The 27,102-nt window shown below is 42.4% G+C and overlaps 1 protein-coding gene across 3 annotated transcripts in view; it reads left to right on the plus strand.

The window, feature by feature from the left end:
- Positions 1-21,761, plus strand: part of IQCA1 (IQ motif containing with AAA domain 1) — a 163,883-nt gene extending 142,122 nt beyond the window's left edge. For all 3 annotated transcript variants that reach the window (XM_044978528.1, XM_044978527.1, XM_044978529.1), the window contains 4 exons: positions 5,827-5,913; positions 10,766-10,943; positions 16,873-17,111; positions 21,170-21,761. In XM_044978528.1, the coding sequence (XP_044834463.1) occupies positions 5,827-5,913; positions 10,766-10,943; positions 16,873-17,111; positions 21,170-21,304 (639 nt within the window). In that variant the 3' untranslated portion in view covers positions 21,305-21,761. The remainder of the gene's footprint in view (positions 1-5,826; positions 5,914-10,765; positions 10,944-16,872; positions 17,112-21,169) is intronic.
- Positions 21,762-27,102: the final 5,341 nt, after the last annotated feature.

Here is a 27,102-nt window from a genome sequence, read left to right on the forward strand (position 1 = left end):
AAAATCAATAAGAAGTTACCCTAAAATGTTCGTAAAAAGCCCATTTCATTAAACGTTTCGCTGCTGTGAAGTATTTCCCGACTGTGATTGAAATACTGATCAGACTTTTATTCCAACAGTCAGAAGGTGTAAACTCTTATGCATGGTGCAATGAAGCCCGCCTAAAAGGAAAACCTGTGAGAAGGTTATATTCATGCAAGGATGTATGTTGCCCAGTATCAAATAAATTAAACGTACAATATCATTTCAAAGGAAGGGAGCAGATTTATCTTGTTTTATCTCCTAAAGTTAAAATGTAATAAAAGTCAATCTGTTAGAGGATTTTATTATTACACTGTCTCTATAGCAAGCCAAAATATATTATCTATAAAACCAATATCTGTTAAAGGAACTCGATTTTATGTTTTCCACATTCTTACTGAAGTCTTGTTCTACTTGTTACTTGTTCTAGTCAACCTCACACATTTGGGACCAAATATTCATTTCTGATTTTCATCAGTTTGACCTCACAAGTGCTTTATCTAGGCTTGTGCTGCCAATACAGCAACTGTAGAAAATACAGTGATATGAGGCTCGACTGAGCCGATTTTCAGTGACCCATCAATTTCTGCAGAAACGTAACTTTATTCTTTCATTTTAAATTAAGACTGGAATCTTTGAGCTTGGAGGAGCTGTACATACCCAGTGACTCTGAAAATTGGGCCGTTTTTTTGGGTGTCCATGTGTGGCATTAAGTGCTTAATTTATAGGCACCCAAGTTTGAAAATTTTAGCATAAGTTTTTTACAGTTGCAGTTATATCGTTCCTTCCAAACATGAACCAAAGCAGTCTGGAGAGTAACAGAAATAGCTCTAAGACAAAATGTTGACAACAGAACCGTGGAGCAGCAGAACTACGGTGGTTATCAGCCATTACACCCAACAAAATCCACTTAGTAGTTACTTTCTGTTCTGCTTTAATTCAGAAATGCAGGATAACCTAGTCCTTATTGGACACATGCAAGAGAATTTGCCATGAAAAACACAAAGTCAGATCAGCACATGCAGATTGTACGCATTTTTGATTAATAGAGATGGACAGAAGGCGCAAGAGTTACAGCAAAAGAACATTTGTCATAAATGTACATCAGATTAGTAGCTGAAACTACAGTGAAGATCAATTTTTATCAAATGTTGCTAACGTAATGCAGTATTAGAAGGGTTAAGGAGCCATCTGCTGGTGACTTCAACAAATTGTTGAATGCTGCAATGCTAATAAAATTTTAATTATAAATTAATTACGTACAGTGCATTTAATTATCCATGGATTCAAACTACCCATGGATAATTCAAATAAAGCACTTTCAGGGGGACATACAGTCTGCTCTGTATCTGCCAACAATTTAAATTAGATACCAATGGATTATGGGTGTCTGATTTTTTTTTAATTAGCACAAGAGCAGTGTGTTGGATCATGTCATATTAGCATATATGTGGAATTCTGCTGCTCCTCTGCTCATTCACAGTTCATTGCTGTGAATTAGAAAGCAGAGATCATTAAAGTATCTGCTTTATTCAAGAGCTGGTAGAAAGTAGGTTCACTCACTACCTTGTTTTCAGTTTGCTATATTTCCCCATTGTTGAAGGTAAGAAAAGAGGAACAGGGGTGCCAAAAGGAAGAAAAAGGGTAAATGTTATTTAGATTAAAAGTGGGTCCATAGCCTAGTTAGCAGTCCAAAGTGCTGCAACAGGTCCCAAATTAAGCATCGGAGCCATCTGAGGAAGACAGGTGCCTCACACCTCTCTAACAACCCCATTGCTGAAACAATATTGAGGGGATGGGGATCTGGAGGGAGCCTTCTTTGCTAGAGGAAAAGGCCCTAGTGGGATCCCAGAGAATACCCCCAAAAGAATAGGGTGTTGTATACAACTTAAGTGAGAGTGTCCATACACAACATACCATGTTTAGCGGGGAATATTCAGAAGCACTCGGCATTAGCCTAACTCTGCTCCCACTGATGTAAAGGGGAGTTCACTACTGACTTCAAAGGAAACAGAGTTAGACCACAGCCAGGTGCTTTTGGAAATCCCCACCCTTGTTCTCCACATGGCAAACCGCAGAGCATTATCCACTATGTCAGGTAACAGGTATGGAACGTGTTTTCCTGTCATCTTTCCCTGGGCATTAAAAAGACTGAACTGACTATCAGCTTAGTACAACTGATTTACCTTGGAAAGCAAAAATACCCCTTCAGTGTTCACATGCAGTTCCTCTCCGCATTAGCATTAGCAATTAGTGTAAGCATGAAGGGAGAAGTGACCCATCGCAGCATGTGATTGAACAATTAATGGAAGTCACATAAATATAGTGATGGCAGAACAGACCCCTAAATGAAATAAATATGGAAAACCCCTTGTATATCAGGCAACAAAGTCTAATCTGTGGGGTGTGCTGAGGTGTATGTGCATATCCTATACTTAGACTAAATTAACAGAAGACTAAATTGTAGCAGCTAGCCCCAGTCCTGAGTAAAGGGCAGGGAGGTGACCCTCCAACCCAAGGAAAGCACAGTCCCGCTTCAAACTCCCATTCACTGTGGTCTCCCTGGCTCTATACTCAAAGGCAGTCCGTGGGCTACTCTGTCCTTCGGAGCACAAGCTGTCCCTGAGGTGATCATAAAGTGCCAGGTGACAAAAGGTTTGTTAGTTGTGTAGAGCTTGCTGAGGATTTGGGGATCTCTCGATAAAAGGTGCTAGATCATACAACCATAGGGTTAGAAGGGACTGCAAAAGCCATCTAGTCTAACCCCCCAAGCAATATATGCAGGCAAGCAGAGTTCCTGCACTTCTCTGAAGAGATTTTATATACACACACACAAACTGTACGAACCCTTTAAGGAGCTTTGGCTTTCTTGGTAACTTAACAACTTAGGCTTCAGCCTAAGTTTTCTTCCCCAAGCTTGGCCAAACAAGGTTCTTCAATGCATGACTTCTGTGCCAGGCCTTGATTCCCTCGGCTTCTGAGAAAGAGAACCCAACCCCTCTTATACCCTGATTGGAGCTAACAGAATTGCAGGTCTCAAACACCTGATAAGATGACTCAGCAGAAGAGCCCTGGATCCCCAAATCTACCATTCCGCTCCAATACAATAAAGATAAGAGTCTGCCATTCTGCTACACAATAATAAAGACCACATTTTCAAGAGTGCCTTCTAAATTTATCCCGGTAGTGTGTGCGCAAGTTTCAGGGGACCAACATATAACTCTTCAAATAATCTGGTTTCTACATTTTCAATGATTGAACTCACAACCCTGGGTTTAGCAGGCCAATGCTCAAACCACTGAGCTATCCCTCCCCAATGTAAGACCATGTGGCCTTATTCTTGTATAATTTTATACCTTTAGCCATTCATCCAAGTTATTTACTCCATATGCTATTTGATCACTCTTCACACTTCATCTCCCTAATTATACATATGGGTAAATAGAGATGCAGATATCTGCCTATCTGCACACATGAAATTTTGGCAGAGTTCACATATAGTCATTTATCATCCAGTCTCTTTATTTTAATTAATCTTCAGTATTATAACTCAACATTTTAGCTCATGCCTTCAAAAATTTCCTCCATTAAAACAGTTCTAAGTCAAGTAACGAACTGAGGGATATTACTTGACATTTTCCAGAACTGATGGATTATTTCCACTGAAGTATTGCATGTCTAAAATTGCATCACTTCCTCTTGGAATCACCAACAGTGAGAAAGGGCAAGCATACGTTTAGAAATCTACTTAAAATGACTACTTTCTACTGGGGGGGTTTCGTGCAGCTAGAATGCCTAAATCCAAGCTAACAGTACTTTCAAAAGAATCTTTCTTTCTAGGGCTGGCTGGAAAACAACAATTCCATATCACACTCACACAAAAATTCAAGGTTTTGAAAATGGTTTTTGTTCCAGTGCAGAATGAAAATGAGACCTTTCAAATTTTTACATGAAAAAAAAAAAAAGAAAAGAAGAGTCGTGCTTGACAGCCTGATAGTTAGGGCAATCACTTGGGATGTGGGAAATCCCTCCTTCAAATCCCTCCTCTGTCTACTTTGAAACAGGGACTTGAACCTGGGTCTCCCACATCCCAAGTGAGCGTACATGGGCTGTAAATCCTGGAATGGTCATTAATCATACATTAGCACAATGTAAACAAGCTTCTGATATTTACATCCCCCTTTCCAGTAGCAACAGCTTCATCTGAAGAAGTGGAATGGAACAAGAGCATGGCAGAAAAACTAATCCTAGTTATAATTTACTCATACAGCCAGCACGTCTTTCACGGAGTGATCTAACAGAGCTAGGACAGCAACAACTGCAATGTGATTAACACTTGGCAGCAGAATTCCTAAACCACTAGGATTACTATAGCAATAGGAAGTGCAGTTATGAAAAAGCCTGTAGCATTGCTGCCATCCTGCTGTGAGCCAGAGGTATAGTACATCCAAGTTTTGATGTAGAAAGCACATTAATATGTGCACCTAAACTTAATATTTTGTCTTAGTTCTTAGCAAGGCTGCTAATTGTGCGATGCCTGATTTCACCCTTGCATGCCTGAGCAATATTGATTTAGTTGGGGGTTGGTCCTCCTTTGAGCAGGGGGTTGGACTAGATGACCTCCTGAGGTCCCTTCCAACCCTGATATTCTGATTCTAAGGAAAAGGATAAATGGACACAAATCAGACATTAGGAATGGCAATATACAAAAACCTGTAGGAGAACACTTCAACCTCCCTGGCCACACAATAGCAGACCTTAAGGTGGCCATCCTGCAGCAAAAAAACTTTAGAACCAGACTTCAAAGAGAAACTGCTGAGCTCCAGTTCATCTGCAAATTTGACACCATCAGCTCAGGACTAAACAAAGACTGTGAATGGCTTGCCAATTACAGAACCAGTTTCTCCTCCCTTGGTTTTCACACCTCAACTGCTAGAACAGGGTCTCATCGTCCCTGATTGATCTAACCTCGTTATCTCTAGCTTGCTTCTTGCTTGCTTATATTTACCTGCCCCTGGAAATTTCCACTACTTGCATCCGAAGAAGTGGGTATTCACCCACGAAAGCTCATGCTGCAAAAACATCTGTTAGTCTATAAGGTGCCACAGGATTCTTTGCTGCTTCTACAGAACCAGACTAACACGGCTACCCCTCTGATTCTGATTCTTGTGAATGCTGACATTTCACATAAGCCTATTTTGCTTAAATACATCGTGTAACGCTGCAGTACAGGCCTCTTGTTGCACAAATAAAATAGATAGCACGTCACCACAATGTACTAGGAGCTCGGTATCGAATTTAAGCCAAGCGATTGTAGCAATTAATGTGAGATAAACATATTGGCCAAAGGTGTCAAGCCATGGCTCAGTCCATTACATTAGATTCCTAAACAAAAGAGGCATGATTTGCCAAAAAGTGCTCAACAATAAAGCCAATGACAGCTACAAGCACTCAGCACTTCGGAGGGAAGAAAACAGTCAACTGTGATACCTAAATGTGGATGTAGAATCAGAGTTCATCTGTGAGTAGAGATCATCTTTTCTGATCTCTGCACATCACAGGCCCCTCTACCCCACCAGTTATCCCTGGATTAGACAAAAGCAGTACAGCCCTTGGGAGCTTAAACTACTGTGTGCCACAGGCAGAGACTAGGAGGGACCACGGTGCACCAATGTCGAAGGCTCCTGAAATGGCAGGGAATTGATTTGGTGAGATATAGCCACTATAATAGTAAGCGCAGGCAGGGCAGGTCTGAAATTTTAGTCATTTTAATTAACTTCATATATTTCCTCTCTTTTCTCCTAGGTGGCTAAGCAGCTACAGCCTTCTGTCATCTGGATTGGAGACGCAGAAAAAACATTCTACAAAAAAGTGCCGAAGTCTGAAAAAGAGGTGAGGGGCTCCTGTTTGATTTCTCAACATATTATAATTTCACATACCGTAATAGACCTGACCCAAAGGAACAGGGGCATTTCCCAGCTTAACGTGAACCACTACAACCAGACCTGCCAATGCTCACTATATAATAGCTTGCCTCACTCTTACTTTTTTAAAGAAAGTCTCATGACCTCCCACAAGCTCTTGAAGAAGTCACCTAAACTGGCCTTATTTAAAAGTAATGTGCCCAGTGCTCATGGCACAGTAAGAGAAACAACAGTGAAAGAAAAATGAGACCTAAAAAAGACAAAGGAAGAAACTAAGACTTAAGACAAGCTTAAATTATTCAGCTTTATTTATCAATAATAAAGGAATAAGGACAAATCTGCACTGTAAAAACCACGCGTGTAGGTCAAACAGTTAACAGATTTTTATTTACCTCCTGGAATTTCTGTTTTAATTACTTTCTTTCCCTCCCATTATCAGTAATTTCCCACTAGTAAAGAAAAGGGAAAAAAACCATCCAGAAACACACTGTTTCATATAAAGCAACCTGTACAACAGCAAACAGGGTCACATGTGAAATACTCATTCAATTCACAAAGCTTTCAGGACTTTAGCCACAATTGATTCTTTTGATTCTATGTCAAACTGAACCATTTATTTATTTATTTATTTTTAAAAGGTAGCTTGTTTTTTTTGTCAAGGCACAAATGCAATATTTTTAAGATACTGACGACATACTAACTGTCTTAGATTGGCCTGTCATTTCACAAGCCGTTTAGAGTGCTTATTTTATGACTTGCATACGTGGTGATTGATGCCCTCTGGTGGCTGACATACCATACTGAAAGCAACTAATTCTCTAATCTTGGTTGCAACTACTGTTGTAAAGAAGATTCTGGGACAAATAGCACCTTAAGCGTTCATAGCCTTTGTCTACTGGCTTCATTAGCAGCAGTCTGTGCGCATCTAAGACAGGTTTCAGAGTAGCAGCCGTGTTAGTCTGTATCTGCAAAAAGAACAGGAGCACTTGTGGCACCTTAGAGACTAACATTTATTTGAGCATAAGCTTTCATGGGCTACAGCCCACTTCATCGGACGCATAGAATGGGCTATCTTGATTATCACTATAAAAGTTTTTTTTCTCCTGCTGACGACAGTTCATCTCAATTAATTAGCCTCTTAGAGTTGGTTGAGCAACTCCCACCTTTTTTATGTTCTGTCTGTATATATATCTCCTCACTCTATGTTCCATTCTGTGTGTCCGATGAAGTGGGTTATAGCCCACGAAAGCTTATGCTCAAATAAATATGTTAGTCTAAGGTGCCACAAGGACTCCTGTTCTTTTTTCATCTAAGGTCAGAATTTTGCCCTTATATTACTTCCAAAACACAATGCTAGGGACAGTTCTATAAATCACACTCCGATCTTTTCACGTTTAGTGGAAATTCACGCATTTTCCTTGATTGAAATAGATGGGCTCCAGGGCTGAGCTCACGTGTCTCTAGTCCCACTGCTACACAAATAGCACAAGCTGTATCCAGCATTCTGATCCAGCTAAAGGAGTCTATAGTCCTCCTAATAGCATTAACAAGCAGTCTGAGCAGGCCTCAGTGAGGGAACCCCCAACAGTAATGACAGCATAGGGAAAGAGGAATCAAGGAAGACAGGTAACACAAAGCAGAAAGGTAGCTGGAGATGGTAAGGTAAATTCTGCCTTGGGATACGGTCAATGAGAGCCAATTGAACACCTCCCCAGGCAATGACTGTGGCACAATGGCTGAGATTGTGATAATAGAAAACCTTATATTTTGTGTCAAGTATCAGAGGGGGAGCCGTGTTAGTCTGGATCTGTAAAAGCAGCAAAGAGTCCTGTGGCACCTTATAGACTAACAGACATATTGGAGCATGAGCTTTTGTCGGTGAATACCCACTTCGTCGGATGCATGTGTATTCACTCACAAAAGCTCATGCTCCAATACGTCTGCTAGTCTATAAGGTGCCACAGGACTCTTTGCTGCTTTTATATTTTGTGGAAGGCCTATTATAAAACTGGTCTCCACTGCCCTCCTCTTTTCAGGGTCAGCCCTTTCCTGCCTTCCCAGAATTGACAGCCAGACAGTCAAGTATTAAATCTGTCATGGTAACCCAGTTGCTAATGGGGCAAGCAGTACAGTCACTATCTTTTTTCAGGAACCTGGGGCACCTTCACAATACACCTCACATTCTCCATTCCAGATTTGGAAGACAGCTGAAAGCCCTGGGGACCCTGTTCAACAGCCTTTCTTGCTACAGACATTTTTCTTTTAAAGTGAATGGGAATATTATTAGCTTTTGGTATATATCCCTACAATACAATGGACATACATTATTTTCAAATACACAACAGGAGCTGTAGACACACTAATGCCAAAATGGCTTTCTAGGCTTCACACTGGAGCGGCGAATGTAGGCAGTGTTGGGGGGTTGGCACTAGTACAGTCATTTAGATTTTAAAAATAAGATTCCTACATGTAACTGACTCTAGATCAATGGAAATACAGAAAGCTACTACCCCTACCAGAAATGGATTGCTCAAAATGTAATGGCTGAATTAGGACTTACCACAAAGACCAGGGGAAAGAGCAGGGGAGAATTTTGTTGTTGTTTTTGGTTAATTATCTGACAATTCCTGTTGCCAAGATACTCTTCCCAGTAGAAGGGCTGTATTAGCAGCCTATAAACCAGGAACTCTAACCAGCAGTAATAGTTTAATCTCTACCATTTATTTCAGCAAAGTGCTAATTTTGGAACCTAATTAGTGCCATTTAATAATGATAATTCTCTCAAATAACAGTTTTCATTTTCAAAACACTATACTCACATTAAGGACTCCTTCCAACATCCTTATGAGATAGGCAAGTACAAATCCAAATGTCTCCCTAAATATTGGGCAGTTGTGCAGCTAGTGTGAACTGGCTACAAACCCTTTTTAACACAACTGTGTGTGGCCAGTCTTCACCGGTAGCACAAACTTTTATTTTAAGAAGTGCTTTCAGGGATACTCTGGCTAGTATGAACAGGGCCAGAGAAGTGAAATCTCTCACCAAAGGCTACCTAACTAATCAGTGGCAAAGCTGAGGTAAAGAACTCAGGAGATTGTGTGAAGTCCTTATTTCAGACCATTAAACTGTGCTGCCCACTAATACTTCAGTTCTAATATTATTAAGCAATTGGCAATCTAATAAACTAGACTCTTCCACCTTAATTGAATTGGCTCGTTAGCACTGACCCCCCCCCACCCCCACTTGGTAAGGCAACTCCCATCTTTTCATATGCTGTGTATTTATACCTCTCTACTGTATTTTCCACTCCATGCATCTGATGAAGTGGGTTTTAGCCCACAAAAGCTTATGCCCAAATAAATGTGTTAGTCTCTAAGGTGCCACAAGGACTCCTCGTTGTTTAGACTCTCAGTGCAACTTTGAAGAATGACTTAGAAAAAGAGAAACTATATATATTTTATCCAACTAAACTAGAAGAAAATGATATTTCCTCTTCCCCTTGATTGTTTGGAGTTTTCTTTCATTTCTAATTTCTCCTCCTTTGTACTCTTTAATCCAAAGAATAGGTATTTCCCTCCTTTCAGCCACTGGTGGTACAAGCAGATGAAAAACTTTGCCTGGCAAGGGCATTCACAGGGCAGGATATAGTCCATCCTTGAAACTCAGATACCTCAGAGTACAGAGTCTCCTCTATATTTGCACTATGGAAAGCTGAGTCCAGAGCCAAGTTAAGGTCTCCCATGTTGCAGCCTGACATACAGTAAAACAAGGAGACAAAGTAAAATGTTCAAAAGACCCAAAAGTGACTTGGGAGCCTAAGACCCATTGACTTTCAATAGATTTGGGCTCCCAGTGCCTAGAGGCCAGATTTTTAAAGGTATTTTGAAAATCACATTACATGTCTAACAACCAAACTCTCATTGGTGCATAACACCCATTGAGGTCAAAGTGCTTTTGAAAATCCCTTTGGGTGCTTAAATACCTTTAAATATTGGGCCCTAAGTGTCTTTTAAAAATAGAACTTAGGCTTTCAAGTCATTTAGGCCCTTTTAAAATGTTTACCCCAATCCATTGCTTTGCAGATTATTTTTTATCTACATGCATCAGTTTATGAATTTTAAAGATACAGTAAGACCACAGCATCATATAAACTCTGCAGGGCCCTGCTCGTTAGCGATATAATATCAATGATGAAATTTATTTGCAATAGTTTGCAGTCACATAAGTACTAAGTTTACACAGTCAAGTGTTTAAGTTTATGAACTTGGAGCCTTGCTAAGCTAAAACCATAGCGGAATATGAGGAACCCACTTATCTCCTTGAAAACACAACTGCTTGTTTGTAAATCTAGATCTCCAAGATACAAGAGCAAACATTACAAATCCTAGCAGTTTTCTTGGTATTGAAATTAATCAAGTACACTGATATTATCCAGCTGATATTAAGGGATTTAATTTAAAAAAAAAAAAAAAAAAGCTAGCTTCCTTCCTTCCAATTAGTCAGTGCCTGCAGATGAAACAGGGAAACACTGGAAGTCAAAGAAGTCACAAATTCATAATAGAAATTAAGTGCTGACTCAACCTGCAATAGCCAGACTTGGCCCAGGAGACAAAAGCTTAACTTAGTCCCACTTATGCTGAGTATCTCCTCTCTTTACATTAAGTGTAAAGGTAAGTGTACCTCTAACAGAGAGCCATAAAGCTTTCTTTATATAGAGCATTCAGAAGGTGTTATTTTAGGACAGTTATTTCACCTGCCTAACTCTAAAGGCTGGGTGCTAACATTTCAATTTTTTTCCATATATATCTCTGCTCCTAAAGATGGAACCTAAACGTCTGAAAAAGAATCTCCCCAAAATCCTGAAGAGTTTGAAAGCAGAGGACAGAGTCCTTGTTGTAGGGACTACCCAACGTCCCTTTGATGCTGACCTCCGACCTTTCTGCAAAGTTTACAAAAAAATCCTTCTGATTCCCAGGCCAGACTATGCTTCAAGATTTGGCAAGTATATTAAATCATCATGGCAGATCAAGATCAGCTGTTTATATTAAAACATGCTAAAGAAATAACATGCCACAGGAGGGATGACTTTATCTGGCTATTGTCAAAAATATGATTTAACCTGAACTCATACACTGTGTGCACCTAGGCACCTGAGATTTTCAGTTAACATTATGGTATAAGACAAGCTAAAACAAATAGTCTCAAAAATGAAGAAAAAAGTTTTGTTCTCCAGTGGCTGTACTTCATTTTATGTATATCGGTTTAAGATACATTGAATCTGGTCTTGGACTATTATTTTTGGCTCTATAAATGACAAGAACCCATCTGGGTGCTCATTTTTATTTTTAACCCGACTTTTTACAGGAAGTAGAGTCTGAACGGCTGTTATTTCTAACTGGGTTCCACATTTTAAAGAACATCATTTAGGTTCTATTCATAACCGGTTTCATTTTTGGAAGATTGTGTTTTATCACTATCAAAAATCCCTTTTTTTAGGTTTATAGATCAACTTTAAAATTCCAATGCAAACTTGGCAGATGCCAGAAAAGTCACCATTAAGATTTAAGCCCTTCATTCAGCTCATACTTCTCTGCAGCCCCCCACTCTTCCCCTTGCCACGCAGACACGCAAAACAAAATATTATCTTCAACAGTGAATTTCCTGGAGTCCTAGTTCCTTGAAATCTTAACAGTTGCTTGTTATTTACCCATTCATAGTGGCTATCAATTCTGTGAGCCCTCACACTATTTAAAACCACAAACAAGAATCAAACAGACATTTTAAAAGACTTGCCAAACTCCACAGCAATCTGCTCCCCAACATTCACTCCTGAGTCCCACTAGCTATTGGTCAGATCACCTCTCTTCCCTTGATATCTTGGCACAGCTGAGGCAGGTAAGTGGATAGCTGCCTGATTGGAATGGGAAGGGACTGGTAGCAGAGCATTCTCAATGATGTGTTTTCATCTTTTGAAATCACTTCCCCATGGTTCAGAAGAGCCCAGACTTGGTGACTTTCAAAACCACAAAGGCTATTTAGGTTAATTTAGGTCAATTTGGGTTGAATTACAGACCCCAGGGAACTTAATAGGCCAATCAGTCCCCCTTCGCACTCCTGAAAAAGTCTGGAATGAGGTGCTGTGGTGAGCTAGAGGTCTAAAACTGAGGCTCTTTTATCAGACTCCTCACTGAGGATATCCTGCCACCAATCCCCTCCTATCTGAGCCAGGGGCTGTTAGCATAAGCACCTCAGCTGCTCACAATTGCTAAGACAACAGACTTTCTTCATACAATTTTATCACTTGTGGTTGAAGTCCCCCGCAGAATTAAAACAAACCACTTAAGTCCCAGCTGTACCACAATTAGTCATTTTGGGGCACTCGTTTACAACATGATTGTGCCTCAAACAAAGTACACAGGTTTGCACCATACAGTTACCAAATTACCAACTCATACAACAGCTCTGTGAAGCCCAGCCTTGTACCACCATTCAGGAGCTTGCTCACGCAGTTTGGTGCACAAAACAGCAACTTTTTAACTGTATGAAGGGCTAGTCTGTTTCAACTCTGTCCCACATGCCATCATTTCCACAGTGCAGATGGAACACTGGCCTCTAGACAGCACCAGCAGGGCCGTCCTTAGCCATAGGCAGAACAGGCAGCTGCCTAGGGCACCACTAGGTCTGGGGGCACCGCTCTGCTGGGAGCCCGGACAGACGGGAAGCAGTGGAGCACGTAAAAGCAGGCTGCTGGGTCCGAGAGAGAGCCGAATGCAGCACAGTCTGAGGGAGGGGATTGGCTGCTGTGGTCTCTGGGAAGGGGTGGGGAAAGGAACTCACCTGTAGGGTGACCAGATGTCCCGATTTTATAGGGACAGTCCCAATTTTTGAGTTTTTTTCTTATATAGGCTCCTATTCCCCCCACCCCCGTCCCGATTTTTCACACTTGCTGTCTGGTCACCCTAGGTGGGGGTAATTGGTACCTATATGAGACAAAGCCCCAAATATCAGGACTGGCCCTATAAAATCAGGACATCTGGATCTGGTCACCCTAGCTAGGGAGCGCTTCTCTCCCCCGGGCTGGCAGCGATCCATCTCATCCGGGGGGAGCTGCGCAGGGCAGGATGAGCTGCTGTGGCTCCATGGGTGCCCCGTCCCTGAGATCAGATGCTGTGCTAACTTCACCATGGTCTGTTGGGCTGGCAGTGGTGCCCATTGGTGTGTGATCGGACCTGAGGGTTTGCTGCTGCTGTTGCCACTCTGCACCCCAAGAGGTGGATTTTGGGGTCCTGCAGTTTTCCACCTATCTCCTCCTCTACTGCAGCTGTTGGACCAGCAGGCTGGGGGGTGAGCCAAGCAAGGAAGCAGTACTGCGTTGCCATTTAGATTGTCATTTAACAAATTTGTTCGCCAAAAATACTTGCTAACAATCCTGAATTCAATTTCAATATTTTTTTTTAAAAAATCAATATCTTAGCCAAAAACAGAAAATTAAGTTGTTGACAACTATTTGTGACAAGTTTGGTATGGGGAAGGGAGTGGGCCAGTTTTCATCAGAGAAACAAAAAATGTTGACTGACTTTCCTATAGCCCTGTTACTGCTAAATAGAGCCCTCCAACAACTATAATATGCTCCTCTCCTTACTAGTGTATAGAGCAGGGGTCGGCAACCTACGGCACATGTGCCAAAGGTGGCACGCGAGCTGATTTTTGGTGGCATGCAGCAGTGGGCTGAGCGGCTCAGCCCGCCACTGCTCTGGGGTTCCGGCTGCTGCCCCATTGCCACCCGGGGTCCCAGCCACCGGCCCCACTCAGCAGCCACTGCTGGCCTGGGGACCCGCAAGGAACCCCAGGATGGCAGCGGGCTGAGCAGACCGGCGGCTGATACCCTGGCTGAGCCACTCAACCCACTATCAGCCTGGGGTTCCATTCACTCAGCTGGTAGGTGGGCTGAGCAGGACTAAATTCAACGAAATAGGAAAACAAGAGCAACTAATGACAAAGTGCAAGAACCTAGAGCAGTGGTCCCCAACCTTTTTCATCTGGCGGGCGTCAGATGAAGGACCATGGGGGTGGACGAGCATCCGCCGAAATGCTGCCAAAATTCAGTGGCATTTCAGCGGCGACGCCTCTGGATGACGCTGCTTGTTGGCGGCAAGCGGCGTCATCCAGAGGCATTGCTGCGGAAATGCCGCTGAATTTCGGTGGCATTTCGGCAGATGCTCGTCCACCGGCCAGTATGCGGGTGCACTGAGAGGCCCCAGCGGGCGCCATGGCACCCTTGGGCACCGCATTGGGGATCCCTGACCTAGAGAGCCTCCTGAAGCACAGCGATCGTTTTGATTTAAATGGACTTGAACTGTATGAAGAATTGAGTACACTGTCATCAATGGTGCCACATGCAAAATCGATGATGGACATTGTACAGTTTACTCATACCAGCAACTTGTTTGACATACCGTATATCCTAATGTGTACATTGCCACTCATATTCTACTGACAATTCCTGTAACAGGAGCATCAGGAGAACGGAGTTTCTCAAAACTAAAGCTCATTAAAAACTATCTCCGCTCTACAAGGAGTCAGGAACACTTGATTGGTCTTGCTATTCTTGCAATCAAACAAGACATCACTTCGTCTTTGTCATACAATGACATTATTACTGATTTTGCAGCCAAACAAGCCAGAAAGATTGCTTTTAATTAAAAACAAATCCTTGTTTCAATACCTCTTCATATAAATTTCCAATAAAATGTTGACAAATTAAAAAAATTATATTTGCATCATTCTGTCAAATCAGAATTTTTTCTATAGTGCTACCTCTTTAGTGCTAGTCCATCAGCATTACAGTGTGCTTAATTAAGTTAAACTGGTTTTAATAACATGCATGTGGCAAGTTTTCCAATAGTGTAAGCTTATGTTTGTGTTGCTAAGAGCAAGACAGGCACAGGGGCACCAGCTTAATAATCCCGCCTAGGGCACCATAAATCCTAAGGACGGCCCTGAGCACCAGACTGTATAACAACAGTAGGACACGCATGCTGCAGCCCTGACAAGTCGATAACAGATAAGGCTCTTCCTAAGTTAGGGGAGTGGGACGTGGCTAGGATGTGGAGAAGGGAGATGGAAGAAAGTGAGTTTGAATAGTTCAGATAAGACACTGGGGGCTTAACCTTCATTTTATGGGTTTTACTCATCATTAATTTAGAATCCAAAGGAGAGTTATAATCAAAAGGGATTAAATCCTTAATCTTAGCACGCAAAGAAAAGTCACCACCGTCTAAATTTTAAAGTAAATAAAATTTGGGCCTTAACTATTTAACACTGCCCCTTTAAAATTATCACACACATTTTCACCAAACAGTAAGTTTATTCTTGAGATCAGACCGACAAACTGTAGGAAATCTTGCAACATGCTAGAGCACTTTCTTGGTGCCAAGCACCCTTAACTCCCTAGCATGAGGAACTCCGCACCTATCATGGCCAGTCCCCCAGTTTGAGAATCCAATTGAATTTTTATAGCTGATTTCTAACAGCCAGACATTCGTAACTACAGATGCCCAATTTTCACACGTAGCCTGTAACCCTTCTACTTTTCTACAGCACAAGATCTTTCATTTATACCCAGTAGGGGTACAGCAAACACACAATGGCAGTCATTACATCTGGAGATCTGATATTAGTCATGATGTGCATCAGTTTCTCTTCTTATCCATGATCCTCGCCTGAAGTGGAAGCTACGCTGCACAACACAGGGAAACACAAAATAAATGTTCACCGCTGCATGTATCAATTTCCCTATTATGAATCAGTGATTCAGCCAATAGTTATTGAGAGTAGGTATAAATCAAGTTGAAGAACACTGTTTTCTAGAATGAAAAACGAAGTCAGCGGTTATGAGTAAAAGTCCATAATATCTACATTACAATAGAAGAAAAGGTGATGCAGTTTTTCTCTTACACAAAGACTATTACTAGATGCTGCATCAGTCTCATAATTGTAACTCTCCTCACGCATATTATTATGCCATGTACTGTGTCTTCAAACACAGATCACTCATGTGGCGCAAACTGCACTACCATACTACACTGCTACAATTTCAATCCTCTATATGCAGTTTGTCTGAGTCACTATTTTCACTTTTCAGACAAAGAAAATATTTTTAAAAGACTTTCTAGGCAGACATGTTTAAGAGTCTGTGGAATCTATGGTGGTATAAAGCTTGTAATCAGCATGACTTTCGGATATATGCATTACCGTACAAAGGGTGAAGGATGTTAGTCTTATTTATTATGATATTTTTGTGGCACCCACAAAGCGCTAGGCGCTTTCTAAATTTGAAAAATATGGCCTCTGTCCTCCAGAGTTTGCAAGCTAAAAGACAAAGGCATGAGATTAATGCACCTTAGTATTTACAGAAAGAGCCCTACGCCTGCAAAGACATACACATATTATTTTAAACATGTGCCCAAGTCTTTGGAGGCTCCGGGCCTTAGACACCTAAAGTGTAGTAGTGAGCCATTGACTGTAGTGGAAGCTGCCGGCTAAGCACCTATTAAAATCATGCCATGGATGTAAGTGTCTAACTTTAGGCACCCTGGTTTAAAAATCTGGCCACATTATCTGTATGCATATATACTGACACACACAGAGATATACAGAGTAGATGAAAATATGCTTATTTTAATTGTGTATTTCCCCCATATGTACAGGGTGCATATATAAATAAATAAATATTTTTTTATATATATATATATATATAAATCAAATCTTTTGGTTTTGCTGATCGTACTGATGTCCTGCATTTTCATTTTCCTTCTCAGAAAGAACCTTAGGTTCAAAGCGATTAGCCAGGTCACTCAGACTGCTTTTCCAACTCCTTAATACATGTCTTTGGGTTTCTCTTCCCTCTCCTGTTGGTGATGAACAGTCTTATGGAAACACATCATCCTGCAGAATGGAGGGGCTGTCACCAAATTCCTGAACATAAGTTGCCTAGCAAAGGTTTCTGATGGTTTCACCCAGGGACACATCGTTTATGCAGTGCAAACTGTCCTCAGTGAACGACGCCTCAGGCAGATGACTAACAAGCCGCTGACAGCTGCTGAGTTCCTGAGTTCCCTGGCCAGGCAGGACCCAGTGTACAAAGAGGAAGAAGAAACATATAAGGTGAAATTAACATCTACATAAACAATGCTCCTTTCACTCTCCCTTTCAGTGTTCTCACTCACCTCCCACAGGGATGTCCTCTAACTACAACCAAAACATGACCTGCTACAGACTAGCTTTAGTAAGCTGCATCTTAGAACATGTCTGCACCTGAACAGGATTGGTGCCGAGTGTCTCACTGGGTTAGAGCCATTGCGTCAGCTAATTGCTCATGCTGTCCTCTCTGCTGTACAAGAGGCTCAGCACAACCACATACTGAGCAAAGGTGAAGGCAATGGATGTTGAGAATACCCCGCACCGTTCTGGACAGGGCCCTTACACTGCAACCAATAGCAGAGTGTAACGCCTGGTCTACACTGGGGGAAGAGGGGGTCAATCTAAGATACGCAACTTCAGCTACAAGAATAGCGTCGCTTAAGTCGACGTATCTTAGATCGACTTAGATTGACTTACTTTGCGTCCTTGCGGCGCAGGATCCATGGCCGCCGCTCCCCTGTCGACTCCGCTTCCGCCTCTTGCAGCGGTGGAGTTCCGGAGTTGACGGGGAGCATGTTCGGGGATCGATTTATCGCGTCTAGACGAGACACGATAAATCGATCCCCGATCGATCACTCACTACCCGCCGATCCGGCAGGTAGTGTAGACATACCCTAAGTGCCCCTCTCTGCCGCTCATTTCTCCTACATTCACACAATCAAATATTATGTAGGCTAGAAGGGGGAACTTTTAACGGCGGTCAGTGCTGCAGTCTGGTTTTCTTTCTTTACTTCTTCAGCAACAAGCAGTATAGAGTTCCCAGCAACTTTGACACACAAAAATGACTGAATCACTGATCACCTGAGTCTAAACCCAGCCACTGGTTGGCTGGATTGCTCTCATGAGACATGTAAGTCTCTCTCTAACTTCTAATCTCAGCTTGGTGCACACACTCCCCCAGTCAGTTGAACAGTCTCCAATTTCTATTCAGAAACATTTGGCTCTATGAATATGGTCAGTACTTGTATTATTTGGCATTTTAGTCTTTTTGCTCACCCTTACAATCTGTCCAGTATCTTACCTCAAGGTGTGATTAATATTTCAGCATTGTATCACAGCAGGAAAAATTCATTCCCAATACCAAGAAGCAATCCACTTATGCCCTGAAATATGAGGCCTGATATTTGTTGTTACTTTTTAACTGAGGGCTTGTCTACATTACCTGCTGGATCGACGGGCAGCGATCGATCCAGCGGGGATCGATTTATCGCCTCTAGTCTAGATGCGATAAATCGACCGCCGAGCGCTCTCCTGTCGACTCTGTTACTCCACCGGAGTGAGAAGCGGAAGCGGAGTCGATGGGGGAGTGTCAGCTGTTGATTTACCACAGTGAAGACACCACGGTGAATAAATCTAAGTATGTCGACTTCAGCTACAGTTGCGTAATTTAGATCATTCTCTTCCCCACCCCCCCAGTGTAGACCAGGGCTGAAACAGCAGATGTTATTCCTATAAACATAACTGCACAGCACAAAGTACGCTGACAGCAATCAAATAATTTTGAATCTAGCTAAAATATTTCCCTCACTATCCTGTGGCAATGATTTCTTTGCATTAATTATATCCTTCTTTCAAATGTATTTCCTTTTACCTGTTTTAAATCTGTTTCCTTTAAATGTCAGGTAGTGTAGCCCCAGTTCTTGTGTCATGGCCCAGAGGAACTGATTGCCAAAATGGCTTTCACTCTCACATTCAGAGATCACTCTTAGCTTTCTTTTTCATGTTAATTAATTCAAGTCTTTTAATCTCTCCTCACATGGAAGCGGCTGGCCCCTGAGCCTCTAATCATTTTCATTGCTCTTTGCTGGACCTTTTGTATTGCTTTGTCCTTTTTGAAGTGACATGACTAAAACTTAAAGCAGTATTCAAAGTGAGGATTAATACGCTGATGAATCTTTGATTTCTATTCACTCTGAACATGAATCTCCCCATTTGACATGCGGTTATGTTCTGCCACTGTTCCCCAAATGAATATAAATAATGGAAAATGGTGATAATAGGATTTCTTAAATTCAGTTATATACACCCATTTAAAAAGTGACCTAGTTACTGCACCTGTCTGATACAAAATAGTTAAGTAGAAACAAACAGATCACCTTATTGGATCAACCAATGCTCCAGCATCCTCTCCCTGACAGCAGTCAGTACAAGATACTTCAGAGAAAGGTGCAAGAAAACCTATACTGATAATTATAGATCAGCATGCCCCCAGGGGAAGTTCTTTCTTAACTCAAGGAAATCATTTGTTGGCTTATGCCCTGAAACTTCAGGGTTCAAATCTCATAAACAGAAACCTAACTGTGTATCTTATTATTCATCAGAGAAAATCTAATCTGGTTTGCATTCTTGCTAAGCGGTTGGCTTCAGTAATATCTTGGAGCAGTTCCCCTAGTTGCAGAATCTGAGAAGAAACTATCATGGGGACATGCCAGTAAATAGGTTAATAATTTAATTAAACTGAATATACAGAAGTAAGGAAAAGGAAACAACGGATGATGCCAACAGCAGTTGGGGTTGGTCCTGCTCTGAGCAGGGGGTTGGACTAGATGACCTCCTGAGGCCCCTTCCAACCCTGATATTCTGTGATTCTATGACATTGGAAATCATTAACCACACCCTGCCACATAAGGCAAGGCCTTTGCTAGCAATATGGAGAGCGGGTTGGAGTAGGTCTCAATATTCCCTCACATTTACCACGTGCTGCTACATTGTTTAGTTAGTCCTTAATAAGCTGGTCCTAAGAGTTCCATCACCATGCAGAATTTCTTCAGAGAAGTCTAACAGCCCGACGGTTTCAAGGCACAACCCCTCAAAAGTTTGTACTAGCCCACAATGTATGTGCACCATCACTAGTCCCTTCTGCTCCACCCCCACCCCAAGTACAGTAAAGTACAGCCTAATTATTCAAACCCACCTAGTTTTGGGTGAGATTTGGTATAATGCAGAGTTAGCAGAGGGGGTAAGATAGAGAGATTTGAAGAATATGTATTCAGTTAAATCAGAATAGTTAGATTGTGCATCACAATATCATAGCTGTTCCACAACCAGTTGGCCATTTTGCTACTGATGCATTTTGTTTACCTGTTTAAGGCATTTAATCCACAAGACACTACAAGCCCTAACAGAGTGAACACCATTGTGAATGGAGATAATGTTGGTGTAAGTGGAAATGGAGAGGAGTAGAGAGAGATGGGAGTTGATCTAAGTAGGATTCTGAGGTGAGCGGCAGAAGTCAAGACATCAGGATACTGGTCCTTAGGCTTCTGAGAGGGGAAAAGCCAAATTCATTCCTGGCATAACAAAAGAGATGAACACAGTTAATAGCTTTTTCATCATGCACATCAATATCTAGTCGCATCTTGAGCTACAGAAGGGACCATGACATTGTTAATACAGACACGCACACTTCAAGTTTGGGAAAAGGTTATTTCCTATGCACAAGTGATTTTCAAATATTACCAGTTCAGACATTCATACATATCCCAGAGAGGTCTGGTTGCCATTACAGTCCAAGAGCTTTGCAAATTTGCAAAGCAACCAAAACAAAACCATTTACAAGACACAGGACTATGAACAAGCACATGAAACCAATAAACAGCTTTTGAAAAATCATGATTTAACTTTCCCACTGAAATTAAAAACAACTGAACAGATTTCGAGAACTACCAAAAAAATATGCTCTTTATACTGCCAAGTTTCAGATCAGAGGTAATTTTGACAAGAGCTACATATCCTTGAAAATAGAGTTGATCGTGAAGTTCTAACACTCCCATAACTATAGCAACACAAGTGGCACAGCTAAGTGTTCATGTTAATGAGGGACTCCGAAAGCAGATGATTGCTACACTTCTTGTTATAATGGTGTTCTCAAGAATTCTAAGGATCTTGTTTCAGCTTCTCCACAAGCCAACCCGAATTGTAAGGTTTTTGTTAGGAACACTTCATCGTACATGCAAAAAAGTTACTTAAATGTTCTTTCATGCTTTTTTTCCGCCCCTCTCACCACTTATTTCATTCTCCAGGTTTGGTATGCCAAGACACCTCTGGGGAAAGCACGAGCCAGAGCACTGCTGGACGGAGAGGAAGTGGGAAAAGGAAAAGGAAAAGATAAAGGGGAAAAGAAGAGAGGAAAGAAAGGGAAAAAGAAGAAAAAGTAATTTATTTCCTTGAGGAGATCTCATCTGGGAATACATCGCAGGAAGCTTATTGATCCATTTCTCTGAAGAGGGATGAGGACATTAGAGACAACATACACAAAAATCTGTGGCCAGCTCCAGAGGAAGGCTATATTTCTAAGTGTGTTCTATGAAAAAAAAAGTTGCAAATAGGACGAGACACCAGTGTGACATTTAATTCCCACAAGATTAAGAGCTAATGACCACTGACTTTCTCAAGCATCATTTATTCTAAAGAGTTTTTTAAGAATTACTTAGGACTATACCATACCATCAAGTTTTTAGGCAAAACTCCTTATTGATTTCAATGAGGAATTTTGCTTAAAAACTGATGTCATGTTAAGAGCCTTTAATTATTTATTTTTATTTTATTAACCTAGAGGCTTTGTAAAACTAACTGCTTTCCATACCTGTATGTCTAGTGTATTCTAATTCCCAATAAAACAGTTATAAAGGCTCTTTTTAATTTTTCTTTGACCATGGGTTGTTACCAAGCACTTAATGTAGGCTACCATAGGCTGACCAACATTTAGTTACAGAAGCATGTACATATTCACATGAGAACCAGCGCAGCACTTTATCTTTCTACAAATGGCACCATGCACAAACATTCACAGATACAAATGTTAGCAGAGAACACATTAAAAGACTCATACGCAGAGGAACTTCACTTAGATGGCATTTATTTCAAAGAGCGGTTGTGAATCCTGTTTTGTGATATTTGACTAGCTCAAACCACAGCGCTGCAATATTCAGGTTGCTAACACTGTAAGAAGATTTAAAAAAAAAGATTGGAACTTTAAGAAGACATGGAAATACTTCCATTGGTCCTAGGTTTTAGGCTAAATTTGGCCTGACCTGTACTAAGCTTTTCAAAACTATGCACACCTTATAGCCCTCCTTCTGCAAAGACTTACATTATACACCTGAGCAATTCCATTGACTTCAACGTAACATAGCCATTGACTTCAGTGGGACTTCTCATATGTATGACATCATGCATGCACTTCAGTCTTTGCAGGATTGGGGTCGTTGTTTGTGTATGTATAAGCTTGTAGCAGCAGAACCTGAAGCTTCAAATGGCATCGTCTCGTCCTTTCAGGGAGACCCCAGAGGCTTCTGGCAGACAGCTCTCTAACTGTTGGCTCCCTTGGGCATTTGCTATTGTTGTCCTTCTTGTTTAACAGCTAGAGTGCGGCAAGTAAAATAATGAAAGCATTTATTCACGAGTAACTTGTTTAGGGAATTGACGGGAAAAAATCCTTAAATGAATCACGCACTGAATATGACTTGATCACCAGAGTAGTCAAATAATGACACAATTTATTCACAAAGTAGTTTACCCACGGAAACTTACCTGAGACTGGACCAGCTCTAATGCCTTTGGAGGGGATTGCAAGCCAGAGCCACTACTGGGTACAGTATCATCAGAATGCCAGTGATACCTCCACAGGATTTTACCCAACATCTATCAAAGACTGGAACCTCTACGGCAGCTTGCCATCTCACCGTCCTGGTGCTTGTTGGGAGGAATAAACATTGAGGAAATGAAAAACGTTACACTGCACCTCAGTAGAGGGAATATGGCTGCTTGTTATCAAGTTAGCTCACACACCTGGAGATCTAATAGGACTCATGTGTGCACCTAAATGTCCAGATAATACCTGCTTTCATCTCTAACTAGCCAAGTGATTGCAGCCTTTCCTTTAAGTGTGGGCTTCAGAATGTGTATTCTATCATAGTATTTAAGTTTATATACAATGCTCATCATCACCATGGTATCATAGTGCCTATACGTACCTTTGTTTTCACAAAGCTAGAATACGGTAACACATGCTACACAGGATTACTCTAGAAGGCCGGCCAGCAGTTTCATCTAATGAAGGCTGCATCATCTCACTTTTAGGCAGGGCAGTCCAATGAGACCGTAGTATACCCATCTTCCATGCCCTCCTCTGGCCACCAGTTCACTGCTGCTCTGATTCTGGTGCGACAGAGTCGCTGGGAAGGGGCCGCAGAGGGAAACAAGAGACTTTTTTTAAACAAACTGCCTGTATTCTTCTGTTTGGTTTGTTTGGATCCCAAAGCTAAAGTCCTGCGAGAAAAGTGGGTGAGGTCAAGGCTTCCCTTGCTCCCCAGTTTTCCACACCAGAGCACAGTGGTTTCAGGAAAAAAAGACCCAGAAATAAACCCTGAGAGGTTTGTTCTTACCTAGAAAATGGTCAGATTATGCTGCCAAACAGGCGTGTCCTATTGCAAGACCAAGGGAAAGAAAAGCCTGCTTGTCAAGCTCCTCTTAACAAAGCATACTGGGAAGGGGAGGAGTCTGAGGCCCTATAAAAGCCATACTCTCTTACGTCACAGTTAGTTCTAGAAAGGGTGTTGGTACTGAAGGTGATACTAGCTTGGAAGAGAAACCTGAGCAAGGAAAAATAAGTCTAAAAAAGCTTCTGTGAGAGATTAACTGCATATAAGAGGACCTTGGGGACCATGTCCCTGAGCACAGTGGGAAGAACTTGTTGATTCTGGTTTAATAAACCCTCTCTTTTCTGCTACTTCCCAAGGGGGAAAGGGCATGTTGACTCACTACTACAGGTGGTGATACCTCAGAAATAGGCCTCTTTGGGCCCTAACCACTACAGTCCCTGAGCAACTCCCATCATTCATGTATTCTTATCCTCCTCACCCCTGTGAGGAAGTATCCCCCAGTTTTACCAATGGGCATTGACACATAGGGAAGATTGCATGACGTACTCCAGGTCCCACAAGAATTTTGTGGCTCAGCTGGAAATGGAATCCATGTTTTCTGAGGCCCAGTTCACCGCCCTATGCACTACCCATCCATCCTACAACAGTACTTGCATTCAGTGGACATAAACTAATCCCCAATAGAAATCCATGTGAGCCTGACAATTTTTAGAGCAAAAAACAAGATCTTTTTTTGTCCAGGCTTCTTTTTTCCCACCCTATCAGTAGCAGTTGGAATCCCATTGGTAATTAGTCCCCTGGCTGCTAGAGTCTTGACAGGTAGTGAACAATGAGATTCTCTGAGCATGAACAGTGGCCTGTATTTAATCACTTGCACAGAACAGCTACAAAATTTGGTGTAATTTTTTACAGACGCTTGGCTGCAGCCTGTTGGTAGCTTTACAATTTCAGTCATCCTGATCTTAACATATTCCAAATAAAAAATCTCCAACTATCCTTCTCAAAGAGTTCCAGACTCTAAAAATAATCTTGCTAATCTTTGCATTAACCTTTTGTAGTCTCTACAGTCAGCAGGAAAACTAATTTGGACAAATTCTGCCCTCAGCCCCACTGACTTCTTACACATAATAGTTATGGTCAACTTCAACAGGGTGGCTAGGGAATTACTGATTGCAGAATATGAACTGATAAAAATAAGATTAGGTTGGACATAAGTAAAGCCATTATATAACATTCAAGTAGGTTAAATAGTATTATTCATCTGAAAACTAAAGTAACAATTGGTGGAATCCAGGAAGGGACTCTGGCATTGCATCACTCACAGGGCCGATGCAACCATTTAGGCGACCTAGGCACTAGGATTTGGGGGGGCGCCATTTTCTTCGCCAGCGACCACGGCAGCCAGATCTTCAGCTGCCCCGGTCGCCGCCAGCATTTAGGCGGAGGGAGCTGGGGCAGGGGAGCGCGGGGAGGGCCGCCTGCAGCAAGTAAGCGGGGGGGTGGCACGCAGGGGAACTCCCTGCCCCGGCTCACCCCTGCCCCGCCTCCTCCCTGAGCACGCCGTGGCTGCTTCACTTCTCCCGCCTTCCAGGCTTGTGGTGCCTAAGCTGACTGGTGCCACAAGCCTGGGAGGCGGGAGAAGTGAAGCAGCGACGGGGTGCTTGTGCTCGTGCGCAGAGCAGGAGTGAGCTGGGGCGGGGGGGAGATGCCTCAGGGCGGAGGGTGGGGAGCTGCTGCAAGGGGGGCACCTCAGGGCGGAGGGGGGGGAGCTGCCGCGGGGGGGGGGCCTCAAAGTGGGGGGAAGGGCACAAGGTGTAAGTTTCGCCTAGGGCGCAAAACATCCTTGCACCGGCCCTGACCACTCAGCATCACAACACCTAATGTTTAGGCAGCTAAAGTATCACAGGAACAACACTGAAATGCACAAAACCTGAGGTAGGCATCTAGGCTCCCTGTACAATGAATGGGAAGAAATGGGCACCTAAGAATGGGATCCACAAAAGCCAGCACAGTAGGCAGCTCCCTGTCTAAGCTAGCCAGTGGGAGACCCCAATATGCTATGCCCTGCCCTTTCTCAGTGATAGGGGCCTCAGGCCAGGATGCAGGGAGGTGCCTAGCTCTGCTAGCAATCCACAAACAGGAACCCAGGATCCTCTCTTAGGTACCTAGTTTCTTGCAGGAATGAATAAGGCGCCTGCCCCACTACACGAAATGGCTGGAGGAGAAGGTGGTGGTGCCACTGCCAGCTTAATAACTTTTAGCCCCCTGGTTTGAGCACTCACCTGGGAGGTGAGCAAACCAGGTTCAGATCCCCTCTTCCTGGCAGACAGGGAGAAAGGATTTGAAGGGGGGGTCTCCCACCTCTCAGGAACATGCTTTAACCACTGAGCTACAGGACAGTCTGATGTGGGGGTATCTCTCAGTTTCTCCTGTGGAAGTTGTTCCACTGTGGCTAAATAAAGACAGAGTGATTGGGCCAGACACAGAAGGACTGACTAGTCCCATGGTTAGAGCGCTCTTCTGAGAGGTGCTTACATGGGTCCGTGGAGCTTTGTGGACCATGGTGGGGAATTCAGGTGCCTAAAAACAGGATTTAGTGCCTAATTCTGGGTTTAGGCATCCAAGTAGCTCCCTGGATTCCATCCAACATGAGTGGCATAGTGTATGTCCCCCTTGTCATATTGCGACATTTCTAACCACATACGCAGTCGTGAGAAGCACCTCACACCCACTCACGTGCCTGCACAGATGTGCATGACAGGAGAGAATTTGGCTTCCAAGTTTCTTCCATGTGTTCTTCCATGTGATAGAAGTAATTAAATGTTTCAATTTCGTCTCAATTTATCCTTCAACTGAATATCGCAGTGGTGCTCTCCTGGCTCTGCCCTTGTAAGCCATACAGCTGGATTGTACATGGATCTTAATAGGACTGGGACTTGGAAACCACAATTGACCTATCTATGTAGCAAAAAAGAACATTAGGAGACAGTTTCACTGGCTGGTTAAGCGAGGTTTACAGCTGACTTGCACTGCCAGAATGGCACAAAGCCGCCAGGTTGCTTTGGTGTGTGTAGATGTATACCTACACCACCGCCAAAGCGCATCAGTCTTTAAAAAAAGTAGGGAGCAATTTTATTGCTATTTAAATACAAGGTATAATTATTATCAGGGAATGTGTAGCTATTTGAAAATAAAACTGTTGCGTCAAGCAGGGGCAACACTCACTGTAATTTCAGTGTTAATGATTGAATTATGTAATTAAGTGGCCCCAGTTGATTCTCCAACATTAGGTCCTACTGTGAGGCTAATAACGCTCTTGAAAGTATTGCTGCTAAAGGTGTTCTGTGAGTCTTATGTATTTGCAACAATTACAGGGTGGATTACTTCTAAGCTGTATACCAGATGCAGTGTAATTAGACTCCTACCTATTTTTAAGTCTTCCTGTTACAGCACTCTGATAGTACAGTTATCTACAAGAGCAGTTGGGAGAAATGCTCAGAACTCTAAGGGTAACTCTACTGCTCAGTTAACCTGGGTGACTGGCTCCTGGTTCTGAGCACCCAGGTTAGCCT

Source organism: Mauremys mutica, chromosome 10 (genome assembly GCF_020497125.1).
Source record: "Mauremys mutica isolate MM-2020 ecotype Southern chromosome 10, ASM2049712v1, whole genome shotgun sequence".
Classification (NCBI taxonomy): domain Eukaryota; kingdom Metazoa; phylum Chordata; order Testudines; family Geoemydidae; genus Mauremys; species Mauremys mutica.